At 48.0% G+C, this 12,679-nt stretch overlaps 1 protein-coding gene across 1 annotated transcript in view; it reads right to left on the bottom strand.

Moving 5' to 3' along the window:
* Positions 1-12,679, bottom strand: part of PARP1 (poly(ADP-ribose) polymerase 1) — a 38,089-nt gene that overhangs the window by 4,283 nt on the left and 21,127 nt on the right. The window contains exons 9-17 of the mRNA XM_006914272.3: positions 12,017-12,157; positions 11,087-11,326; positions 10,684-10,752; positions 10,289-10,421; positions 8,075-8,270; positions 4,332-4,460; positions 3,067-3,150; positions 1,478-1,600; positions 824-952 (exon numbers count right to left, since the gene is read on the bottom strand). Of these exons, the coding sequence (XP_006914334.1) occupies positions 824-952; positions 1,478-1,600; positions 3,067-3,150; positions 4,332-4,460; positions 8,075-8,270; positions 10,289-10,421; positions 10,684-10,752; positions 11,087-11,326; positions 12,017-12,157 (1,244 nt within the window). The remainder of the gene's footprint in view (positions 1-823; positions 953-1,477; positions 1,601-3,066; positions 3,151-4,331; positions 4,461-8,074; positions 8,271-10,288; positions 10,422-10,683; positions 10,753-11,086; positions 11,327-12,016; positions 12,158-12,679) is intronic.

Genomic DNA, 12,679 nt, shown 5'->3' with positions numbered 1-12,679 from the left:
GTAAACGGGGCGAATGACAGCCCCTTCACAGAGAACCATGCCGATGGCCGTCCCATCTCAGGTGCCCCAGGGGCAAAGCATATGACCTGGTGTCTTACCTGCTCAGAGCCTCAGACCCATGCTTTGTCCTAAGCAAGAAGCAAAGGCTCTTTTTAGTGATGTAAACACCACGCCAGGCTCGCCAGACCCCAGCGCACCTGAACCCTGTGCCTCTGCAGGGAGGGATGCAGAGGCTGAGGAGCGAGGCACATGGCAGGTGAGACCGGGCTTAAGGTCAGGGCAAGGTAGGAGGAGGGGCGAAAACCCCTTCCTCGTTTGGCCTAGGCAGGGTGATTTCTGCCCAAACCTCCAAAGTACTGAAGTTCAAGGACTGTGTGCACCAACACAGCAGCTTCAGCTGGAGAATACAAACCCAGGCACGTGTTTTTATTAAAGCCACTATCAGGCTTTTCCACTTCTGAAAAGGGGTACCAGGAGCAAACTTTCTAGGGTTCATGCCACAACAATCCCCAAAGACAGATCATCTCCAGAGTAAGTTAAAAAAAAAAAACCTTTCCGTAAGGCTCCGCAAAACCAGTCTCTAAAGCAAACCGAGGCCCTGGCTTGGGAGCCCGCCACGCAAACAAGGTGCGTATTTACAGGGCAAACGCTGTGGTTCCCAAAAGACCAGTAGCACCTGGGACTTGACAAAAAAAGAACCAGCTTCTGGGCCACTGCAATCTGGAAGCTCTCAGGAGACCCTGGTGCACGGTCAAGTTGGAGGACAGACCAGGGCTCTTGGGCTGGGTGGTCGGGATGCTCTGGAAAGGGCAGGCCCTGTTACCTGAATGTCGGTTCTGAGCTTCTCATAGTTGACGTCGATGGGGTCCTTGCTGCTGTCCTCAGACCCAGCCCTGAGCAAACTGTAGGCCACCTCGATGTCCAGCAGGTTGTCCAGCATTTCCACCTTGGCCTGGAGGGACAAAGGAAAACCTGGAGTGACAAAGGAAAACCTGGAGCAAGGGAAAACAACTCGCCATTTTGGCATAGAAAACACACAGGCAGATGACGGCCCACACGGACAGTGGAGGGACCTCCCAACTGGTCGGGGACAGTGTGTCACCGACATGTCGTAGCGAAGACTCCTGAGGATTTCTTGGAATGTTGAGAAGGGCTTGCTCCTTGGGGGAGGGGGAGGGAGGCAGCAGCCACGGGGCTGTGCTGAGACCTGTTTTTCCACTCATACGCACTGGTGTCAGGTGGGGACCTGTGGCTGGCTCCTCTATGAGGCTGGGGCAATGGAGAGACATTGCCTGCTCTGCCCATGTTCTGGCTCCACCAACGTGGGTAGAAACCCCATTTCAAAATGATGGCAGGACAGTGGCCTTCCCAGCACTGGCCCCTTCTCTCAGGACCATGACATGGAGGGGCAGTCATGGGGGGGGCCCGCGACACCCCAACTGGGACCAAAACCAGCACGTCGGAGGCTCCCTGCTACCTTCACGCTGTCTGCGTTGTTCAGGAGCGGAGGCTTCTTCATCCCGAAGTCGTGGGGGATCAAGGTGTAGAAGCGATTCGAGAGATCCAGGATCTGGGCGTCGCTGCTGCCCTGGGACACTGCCTTTAGGGGAGGGGAGGGAGGAAACGCAGGCTGAGGCGCAGCTCCGAGGCCTCGGCACTGGGCCGGGCTTTTTCCTTTGGAAGGGGGTGCCACAGCGGAGTCCCGAGGTGGCCCCGCGTGTGCACAGGGAGATGCCCACGAGGCCACGGTCCTGCTCGTGTCAGGCCGCCCCGAAGCGGCAGCTCCCCACCCTCACGCTGCACGGCCCAGCACGTGATCCGTTTCCCACAGACAACCTCACCTGTGTAAAAAGTGGTGCAGTTATAGACTTATAAAACCCCCACTGCTACGCAAAATGCGAACTGTAGCATCTATGGGGTGAGACGGGGGACCACTATGTAATTCTTTCAGCTTTTTTATGTTTGAAAGCTTTTTATAATAAATTGTTAAAAGGGAAAAAAACTCATTACTATAAAATTCAGTCTGGCTCCCTTCCATCCACTGAACTTCATCTTTAAGGCAGGAAATTAATTTTTACTGCAACCGGAGGTCCAGGTGGCCAGGTCCAGAAGGGCTAAACTCTCCTTCCTGCCACAATGCCATTCGGTGCTCTCTATGCACAAGTGCTCGACAAATGCACGGAGACGCAGGGGCTGGGTGACGGGGCGACGCACACTCGGCAGACACCCTAGCATGGTAGAGGGTGGTGAGTCGACACCCTGCAGGCCCAAAGCCCCAAGTCTGCTTCTCTCCGGGACGCCAGCTTCTCCAAATCCTAAGACTTCTGTCCACTGCGGTCTGCTCTGTGCAGAGCGTGAGGACACTGCCCCAGCCCTTCCACCTGGGCGTTCCGGAACAGGAAAGGCTTGGGCTGAAGAAAGCCTTTCACATCCAGCTGGTGGGTCACATGGAAAGTGGCTGCTGCTCAGACCTGCACTAAGTGGATTAACTGCTACATTTCGGGGCCTCTTCTCCAGCAGTGGTCAAGAAGTCCGCTTTCCTGGCCCCACTTTGGCCTCCCGCAGACTTTTCTTCTTTCACGAGCCAAGCCTGTACCCCATCCCAAACACAAGTGGAACCCTCCGGGCCCAAGCCTGAAAGGCTCCAGGGATGGGGACTTTGTAGAAAAGCTGATACGGAGTGAATGGAAATAAGGCATTATTTAGCTTTCTATTTGATGACTTCCTAGTAATGGCAAAATAAATTCAGCTTATCTTAATACACAAAATAAAATCACGACACTTATGAGGCAGGAGAACCGAATTCCTCATCAAATTTATAGGGAATTTATTACACATCTGATCACTGAAAACACTAATTCATTAGTTTTGTGACCATCTTCCATAAGGGTCAGGCACCTGTCATATTTGTTGGATTGAAAAAAATGGAAATCATCATGAATTGTGGCTTGGTATGTCTATTTCACTAACCCTGAGTAAATGTACTGCCACACCCCCAGGACGAGAGCTTGTCCCAAGAGACCCAAGGGGCAGCTGGGACAGAGGAGGGGCCGGCCCCTGGCTTACCTGCTGGACCTCGCTGAGGATGGAGTATGCGGCCTGGATCTGCCTTTTGCTCAACTTCCCCAAGGGCATCTTCTGGAGGTCAATCTGTGGAGATAAGGGATCCCCCTTGAAGGCCAGGCACTGTGCAGAGTGACAACCAAGAGCTGGACCGAGAACTCCTCAGGCCTCCTGGGTTCCCGAAAGAAGCATCCCCTCCTGGGCCGCCTGGTCTTCCTGGGGAGACCTGGTGACCCAACTCTGCAGACTTTACAATCCCATGCCTCTGCAGGGTCTGCGCAGAGCCTGGGAGAGAAGATTCTCGCTCACTTTATGTACTGCAGGGTAAGTCGCCCAGAGCTCTCTCACCCCTGCACTCACTGTGAAATACACCACCCAGCACAAGCCCAGGCCATCTGCAAAAAGGACGTCACTCAACATGGCTCTCTAACACCACTGGGCCCTGAGCATCCTGCCAGGCTGAGCTCCACGCAGTGACACAGGGATGAAGAGAAAGAGGCTACCAGTGGTTTGTACCACTCAGGTTTGTTCCCTGTGCCCCAAGGCTGGGTGTAGCCTCCCAAAGGACCTGGGAAGGAGCAGGGAGGGAGCAAGCCTTCAGGGAAGGGGCGGAATGGGCAAGGCTGATCCACAACTCCTGCCCTTGACACTGGTCCCCTGATCCTTGTTCAGAGCGGCCTGAAGCTTCTGGGCTCCAGGGCTGGGGAAGAAGGGAGGCAAGGTACAGAATAGGGGACGCTCAGACTGCCGTCCCTGCCACTCTGCCCTGAGCAGGGAGGAGAGGCACTAACCCCACCACCATCACCTCTACCCCACCCAGCCCCGTGCCCAACCTCTTCCTAAAAATAGATGGTATGAACTTTATCTGATGAAGCAAGTGTCAGAGTTGTCTGCACGCCGGTCAATGCTGGTTGTGCTGTTCTTTTCCTGGAAGTGGGCCACATCCTGGACTTGCCAGGACAATTCTGGCTGGCCGTTCGGTTGGGCCACAAAAGCGTGTATACAGATTCTATCATGGCAGCCAGAAAGAGGAAGGTGCAAGGGCGCCTGGGGGCTCAGGGGACGCTCTCTGTAACACACCCAACATTTCACAGCAAGTCCAGTGACCCTTGGCCAAGAGAGAGCACTCTAGGCCTCAGCACACCTGCATCTGTCTCAGAATGAGGAACGAGTAGAGACACCGGCATCCAACGAGACCAGCCACGGAACCCAGCCCCAGCTCAGCAACTCCAGTTAAGTGCTCACGATCAAACAACAAAATGCAGTACCTCGTACTCCACCATGGCCTTCTTCATACTTTCCACATCAAAGATCATCTTAATGAGCTCCTGCACTGGCTTGGGGAGCTTGGACTTGGTGCCAGGGTTCACCGTCAGCTTCTTTACAGCCTCCTCATCCTTTAGGGAAAAAGAAAATCAGTAGGAGACCCAGTTAAACAACCCAAAGTGGTGCTGGTGGTAGGGGTTCGAGCTGCAGGTAAAGGATCCAGGCTGGCGTGCAGAGGGGCTGAGCGCCAATCAACAAGGTTGGGGTAGCTGTTGCCAGAGGAGCAGGTATGAGTTTGCAGAGGGCCCAGACACTTCCTATGCACCAGATTCTTATTCTAGCCACCACTGCAGCACCCAGCTCGGTACAGGCTGACCTGCAGGCACTCGTGCTCCCCGCTGCACCCTCATTGCCTCCCACCCCGGGGCTGCTGCAGCCCCGCCTGGAAACCCGCCCAGTGCCTCCTCGTGCCTGTCCCAGAAGGGCTGGGCCGCTGTGAGAGCAAACCTCCGACCAAGGGGACACTGGACACATGCTCCCCACTTCTCTTGCACTGCCTCACCCCAGCACCAACTGTGTGAACTAAGTTTACAACCTTCTCTGTAGTCCCAAAGGATCAGGCAACCAGCTCCACTTCCTACCAGGCACCCAGAAGCACATCTTAGCATTAACCCCCATCCTCCCTCCCCTAACAGCCCCCTAACAATCGCCCCTGCTCCCTGGGATTGTACTTCCTAATAAACTAATAGCATAAGACTTAACTCTTGCTATGTGGACAATCTAGGGTAAGTCAAGACCACACTGTATTGGAAATGCCTTAACTCTTCTCACTTTTGAATCCCAAGAAGGCAGGGGCTGCATGCTGTCCATCAAAGTGTCCTTAGCAACTAACAGTGTTTGATGTTTGCTCGAGGTGAAGGTGACTGGCATTAGTCTTTGACCCTGAGATCTGCCTGGCTTAACCAAGCTGCAGAGAGGAGCCTGTGCTGTGTCAGTGCTCATGGCTTGTTGTCAGCATCACAGAGGATCTACTCTTGACGCTGAAACACTGTCTTAAATGCGCTCTCACTCCCAGGTTATGACTTCACTGGAGGGCAAACTTTTTGATATTCATGTATCAAAAAGCCTAAATTTAAATGCACGTATGCTGTGATTAACTCTATCTCCAGATATTTATATGTATAGCAGCATTGTTACGTCAAATAATCTAACTCCCTAATGGGGTGGGGCGTTGTGTTGTTTGTTAAATTACGAATTATGGCCATCCGCAAGGTGGAATTCTGTACGGCCTTAAGATATCGTGCTCTAGAGCAATTCAGGTTAATACAATAGCCACTGGTTTTGAAATGTGGCCATTTTAAATTGAGATGTGTGTAGGGGTTAAAAATATACTGGATTTCAAAGATTTAGTTAAAAAAGGTAAAATATCTCAATAATTTTGTTAATATCGATGTGCTGAAATGATTATTTTGGATATAGCAGGTTAAATAAATTACTAGTATTAACTGTTTTTTGCTTTTTAAAATGTAGCTACTAAAATGCATGCATAAATGATCACACATTTTTATTATCTATAAACCAGAGAGTCCTCCCTGTGAGACATGCTAGTCCTCAAAGATTTAGAATTAAAACTTGTACCCACCCATAAGTCTTTCCTTCTGCAAAATAAATTGTGTTTTCCCTAGATTATAAAAGTAACAAGATTTCATAGAAAAACAAAGCAAGCATTTGTCAAAACAAATGGTCACAAAAATATCAGCCAAAAGACAACTGTCTATAAATATGTAAGGATACAGCCAAGGTACAAATACAAATAATGCAGATTTTAGGAAATTATTAGGAAATAATTTGAGAATAAAAACTGACCTATCTGCACAGCAAAGGATACCACCACAAAAGTAAAAAGGTTACCTACTGAATGGAAGAAAATATTTGCAAATCATGTATCTGATAAGGAGCTAATATCTAAAATACATAAAGAAATCATACAACTCAACAGCCAAAAAGCAAAACGAAACACAACACCAGACAATCTGATTTAAAAAATGGGCAGAGAGGACTTGAATGGCCATTTTTCCAAAGACATACAAATGGCCAAGAGATCCATAACTAATCACCAGGGAATTGCAAATCAAAACCACAATGAGATATCACATCACACCTGTTAAGAGCGGCTATTCTGAAAAATAAAAAATGAAAGAACAAGTGCTGGTGAGGATGTGGAGAAAAGGGGACCCACGAGCCCTGTTGGTGGGAATGTAAATTGGTGCAGCCACTATGGAAAACAGTATGGAGGCTGCTTAAAAAATTAAAAGTAGAACTACCATATGATCCAGCAATTACTCACTTCTGGATATTTAGCGTAAGATAAAGGAAACACTAATTCAAAGATATACATACTCTATCCCATGTTCGTAGCAGCATTATAACCAATAGCCAAGACGTGGAAACCAGCTATGTATCAACCGACAGATGAGTGGATAAAGAAAATAGACTATACACATACACGGGATATCATGCAGCTATAAACAATATCTTGCCATTTTTAACATAAATGGACCCTGAGAGCATCATGTTACGTGAAATAGCTCATAGAAAGACAAATACTGTATAATCTCACTTATATGTAGATTCTTAAAAAAAAACGAGAAACAAAAAAACAAAACACCAAGGGAAAAAAACCCTATAACCCTAAAACAAGCCCATGGACACAGAAAAGAGACTAGTAGTTGCCACAGGCAGGAAGTGGGGCGGGGAGGGGGGGCGGGGAGGGCGAAATGGGTAAAGCGGCTCAGAAGACATAATCATCCACTTATAAAATGAGCAAGCCACGGGGATGTAACGGACAGCACGGTGAGACGAAAGTTCAGAGTACCATATTACATATTTGAAAGTTGCCGACAGTAGACCTTCAAAATTCTCATAAGGAAAACATTTCTGTAACTAAGTGTGGTGATGGATGTTACTAGACTTAATGTGGTGACTTTGCAATATATACAAATAGCGAATCCTTACACTGTATACCTGAAATTAATAACATGTATGCATAAATCAATTATACCTCAACAAAAACAAAAAATCTGTGACCTAGAACACATCAAGTCACTATAATTCTATCTCAATGATAAACCAGGTCACATGATCCATGAAGAAACAGGTTCAGATAAGAAGCCTTACCTGGAGTCCATGAATGACTCCTTATTGTGTTCAAGAACTGTGCCTCCTTGAGGGTCTTAAAAATGCTACTATATTAAGACCCATTCTCATACTTCATGGTGTGGATTTTATTCACGAAAGATGTTGAATTTTATTAAATACCTTTTCTGGTATCTATTTAGGATGACTGTGTGGCTTTTAACCTTTATTCTACTCATGTGTTTAATATTACACTAATGGATTTTCGTATGTTGAACCAACCTTACATTCCTGGGATAAATCCAGCTTGGTCCCAGTGTACAACCCTTACACGCTGCTAGATTCAGTTTGCTAGTACTTTGTTCAGGGGTTCCCACCTCTAGTTAGAGGGATATTGGTCTTTAGTTTTCCTTTTAATATCAAGGTAACACTGGCTTCATATGATCAGCTGGAAAATGTTCCTTCATTTTCTATCTTTTGGAAGCGTTCGTGAAAGACTTGTATTAATCCTTTAAACATTTGGTAGCATTCACCATGGCAAGTTTTTAAAAGACTATGGTGTCCCTTCCTTTTACTAGAACTAGATGGTATAAGACCGTTAAGAGATTACCTGGCCATAGTCAATCTCCAGGGGGTAGAACTTTTTGGGATACTTTGTGAAGTTTTTGGAGAGCCAGGCATTCCCAGTTTTCTCTTCATACAATTTTATGAAGAGGTCGACGGCATCCTCCCTGGACGGCACCTGCTCCAGTTTGTTACTACCGATCGTCGTGCCCACGCGGCCCCAGGATCTGAATATCCAGTACCTGTGTGTGGAGGGGAAGCATTGGATACAAATTTGTAGGTCAGCTGGTCCCATTTCAGGGTGGACTTCCCTTCCGTGACATTCCACTTGGGTGAGAAAAAATCCTAAACATCCCAAAATGATGGTGACTGACAGAGGAACAAAAGGAATCGATGTTACAATAAAGGACCTTTGTTTTACGTTTCATGAAACTGAGCGTTATAAATTTAAAGTAATTAGAGAATGCCCTTCCAAGTCATGTTGGTGAATGGATTACCAAAGTGCCAAAGAACAGCTTACGCTTGCACCTGGTAGCCGAGCTTGAGGAACAAAGCTTGGGCCTACAGACCTTTAGATAAAAACACCTACTTTCGCTCCCCAAAGAAATATAGCAAGAATCATTTGGAACTCATGTGTTTAAGGAGATGCAACCATTAATGACACGACCTAAAGATAACGAAGAACTTTTGGTTCAGACCAGAAGCCAAGAAGTGACGAAATGGGACGGGGTGAGACAGCGGCACTCGGGCTTAGCTACCTTCAGACCCAGGCCATAGTTTTGTTTCCATCTCAATTTAGGGCACACATCATGGTACCCTAGGTGCTGTGCTGCCTTCGTGGAAGTAATGAATAAGTTAAATTTTACATCACAATAAGTATATCAGAAACCCAAACACAAGACTTATGCGTTTTTAAGGTAAAACCAGAGTTCAAAGAAAATTTGGGGCTTCCTGCTATTTTCCTGGGCTATTGTCCAGAGACGCATAAATTCATTCTCTGCTGGAGTTTTCCTCCTGGAAGTGTTTGGAAGACACCATACTGAAACATCCTGACCCGAACAGCCCTCACGACCGTTTCACTCTAAAAACCAGTAAATCTTAGGCCTACAGGAAAACGCGCATGCCACAATCACCATTAGAATTTCTCTTCTGTTGGTGGTGGAAATTTTTATTCTCATTGCCTGTTATTTAACAGACTATGACACTGTACATTTCTACAAAAATCCTACCTGCTCTTCCTCAATACAATATACATCTAGCTTTTGGAAGGTATATTTTATAAGCAAGAAACCATTTTTTGACTTTCAAGTCTCTGTCAAGAGTAGCTACTAAACAAAACAACAGATATGGTTTATTTCTTCAGAAATTTTAAGTAGCCAGCCAGATACTTTATACTCTTTTAGGGTCACCTTCGAAGGTCACTTTTTAAGTGAAAGGTTTGGTGAAAAGCTAAAGAGATGGGAAGAACCTGAGCTGTGACCGTGCTTACAAACTGAGGCTGGCATGGCTGGCCAGGTACTGACTGTGGCTGACCAGGTACTGACTGTAGCTCCCTGGGGTTACCAGGGAGTTACAATCACAGGGGTTTGCCTTTCAACTAGTAAAGCTTTTTGGATCTCTGGAGTTCCAATAGGTAACTGATTTCATACACTAAAAAGGTCAAGTTTAACATATGAAGGTAATTCTTTAAAAAGTCCGTTTTTCACCATTAGAAACTCAGTAAGAGTTCCTTCCACACACCTTTCCACCTACACGTAGTTTGCATTTCATGTTGGGACAATCAGTGGAGAGGGGGATGGTAAAAGCCAGTCCAGATCTTCGGCCCCTCAGCACCCCAGAATTGGTCCCTGCCTAGCTCTACCAGGTTAAAAACAAACAAACGAAAAGCCCAAACAAGTCAAACTCAAACATCTTTAGTAACTAGGAAGTTTAAAGTAATAGTAAAGAGTAAGTTTAGTTCTTGCCAAACGCTGCTTTAGAAATTTAAAAACATGTATAAAAACATCTATCAGAAAATCTAGACTCTTCGAGTGGCTACAAGAAAAGAGCGTAGATCATGTGTCACTGCGCCAGAGCAAAGCTGTCTGGTGGTCCCCCTCTCTCATTAGAGGCCTCGTTACACCCTGTGTTCTGTGGGAGGGGACCAAACCCCCAGGGGCTGGGAAACGTGGGTTCCGTGAGGCTGTCAGCATGGCACAAACAGGTCCGCACCTGTCACGGAGCACAGCTCCCGCGAACACCCTCCGTCCCCAGAACACACCTGCTCTCTTTGTCATCCTCCAAGAGCTGCAGCTTGTAATAGGAGTTGGTTCCTTTAACGATGTCCACCAGGCCGAGGGTGGCGCTGAAGACCTTTCCGCCTTTCTCCAAGACGTGTGCAGAGTGTTCCAGACCTGTCGCAAGGAGGCAGGGGTCCTATAGTTTCCGCCCCCGCAGGGGGGCCGGTGGGCTCAGGGACAAGGTCCACGCCAGCTTGGCTACCCTAACGCCACCTTTGGGAGGTTTCCCAAAAGAAATGTGTGTGCTAGGACTGGGGGAGCCCGAGAAGAGGCAGGAGGGCAGAGCTGGGCCCCGCTGCCACCCCGTTTCCTGATTTCATACACTAAACGCGGGCAAGGGCAGCCCCTCTCTAATCACAGCATTCACGTTGCTCACCAGAGTCAGGATCGACAGCGGCTCCTCCTTTAAGAGTTAATTTCATTTTCTTTTCAGATTTATTGATTCCTTGGAAGGAACAGAACAACATAAACATTAAATTAAAAAAACAAAAGGGGGGAAGGTGGAAGGCAAGTGGGTCCTTTTCACTCACATCACATGCCAACATGACACCTGTGCGCTGCCTCCCGCCACCCCAAAGCACCTGTCATTCTGGACCCAGGGAAAACGAGACTGACGAAATTGGCCCTGGCAGCACTCAACAGGCCACTTCAGGGTCACCAAGAGAGCAGCGCCGCAAAAGGTGGACCTGGCCACCTGGGACAGCCATGACCTACGGCAGAATGGGGCCACTGGCGTCCCTGCCTCTCAGCTCCCAGGGATGGGCAGCTCAGGGACTCACCTTCCTCCTTGATGGGGCCCTTGCTCTTCTTAGAGACCGCAGCCGACTTCCCTTTTGGGGCCACAACTTCGACAGGCTCCGCCTTCACCTCGGCACCCCAGGGGGACAAGATGTGGGCTGAAAGCACCTCCTGAAGGCTCTTGGTGGAGGCGGCAACGTCCTGGAGGAAATCCTCAGACACGACGCGAATGTTGCCTTCTTTTACCTCCTCCATCTTTTTATTCATTTTTTCTACCTCCTCTGTTCGAATCAGAAAGAAAAAGAAAAAAATCTGAACAGTAAGCTTAAAACTAAACTTGAATCTCAAATTACTAGAGTCGTACGTAGTAAGTACTTCCAAACCCTCATCCCCCACAGCAACCCTTTCCTTCCAAATCCAGTGTCATAGGACGTCTCAACAACGGTCTTATCGGCCATGTTCCCCGTTCTCTACGGTACGGTGAGTGAGGGCCGCCTTCTCCAAAGCCCCCTACAGAATGAGATGTTAACAGATCTTCCACAGAGTCCCGAGGTCAAATACATATGGAAAATGCTACTTCTCTGGTCTTGGAGACTTGCAATGGGCGTCAGTATAATTACCCTGCAAAGGAACCTATTTACCTTTGTTTAACTGCATTTCCCAAACTTCCTGTACTGAACCTGTGAACTCTTGTTTTGGCAGCATCTTGTGGAAGAGCGCTAGGTGATGAGAGTAGCCTAGTCTTAAGTGGGGACCAGAAGACACGTGTGAACATGCTACAACACGGAGCAGCAGCATAAGGTGCAAACGCGGGCTTCCTTCCACACAGAACCACAGCGACGATGCTCATAAGAGGCTCATTTTCTGAGTGCTGTTTGTGCGTCAGATGCTGTGTTAAGCATTTCACCTAATTCTCATCGCAATCACAAGAGACAGCGTTATCTCGGCTTTACAAACACAATGCAACTCACTCTTGGTACTGATGCACAGGGAGGCCTTGTTGACCGTCCCTGTCAACTTCCCCCCGAGTTTCTCGATTGTGGCCTTCACTTCCTCCTTGTTCCGGGACAGTTTCCCAAGAGTCAGGATCTTCATGTTGGACAATGGCTTATCTGGGATGAGAGAACGGAACTGTGAGGCAGGACTGCTAGCCAGGAAGGGGAGGGGAGGAGCAGGAAGCCAGGCGACAAGCACCCGGGAAAGGCCAGAGCAGGCGGCAGGGCCCCTGGACAGCCTGAGCACTCCCCGTTCACCGCTTCTCCTGAGGGAAGTCTATGAAAGCAGAAGTAAAAGGCTAGTGGGAAAGCAGAGGTCACGACAGTGAACTCCACCTGAGACACTGCCCTCATCCCCGGGTACAGAAAGGCTGTATTTGGGGATGGGGGACCAGGAAGCTGGCAGTGGGATGGGAAGCAAAAGGGTAGGTTGTCAGAACCCCAAATTACTTTTATTACTTGTCTCCCATCTCACGTCTAAAAACAAACTGTAATTTTTAATGCAATATTTACTAGTTAACCCCATTAAAAAAATTAGACTTGTCCATAACAGTCACTCAAAGCTTTGATCGTGGCGAGCTGAGGCAATTGATTCTAGGCAAAAAGAAGTATCACTAGAGGCATCCAGCACTGACCCTA

Source organism: Pteropus alecto, unplaced genomic scaffold, assembly GCF_000325575.1.
Source record: "Pteropus alecto unplaced genomic scaffold, ASM32557v1 scaffold115, whole genome shotgun sequence".
In the NCBI taxonomy this organism is placed as follows: Eukaryota; Metazoa; Chordata; class Mammalia; order Chiroptera; family Pteropodidae; genus Pteropus; species Pteropus alecto.
The sequence above is the reverse complement of the archived record's forward strand: the minus strand, read 5'-3'. Positions and strand labels throughout refer to the sequence as shown.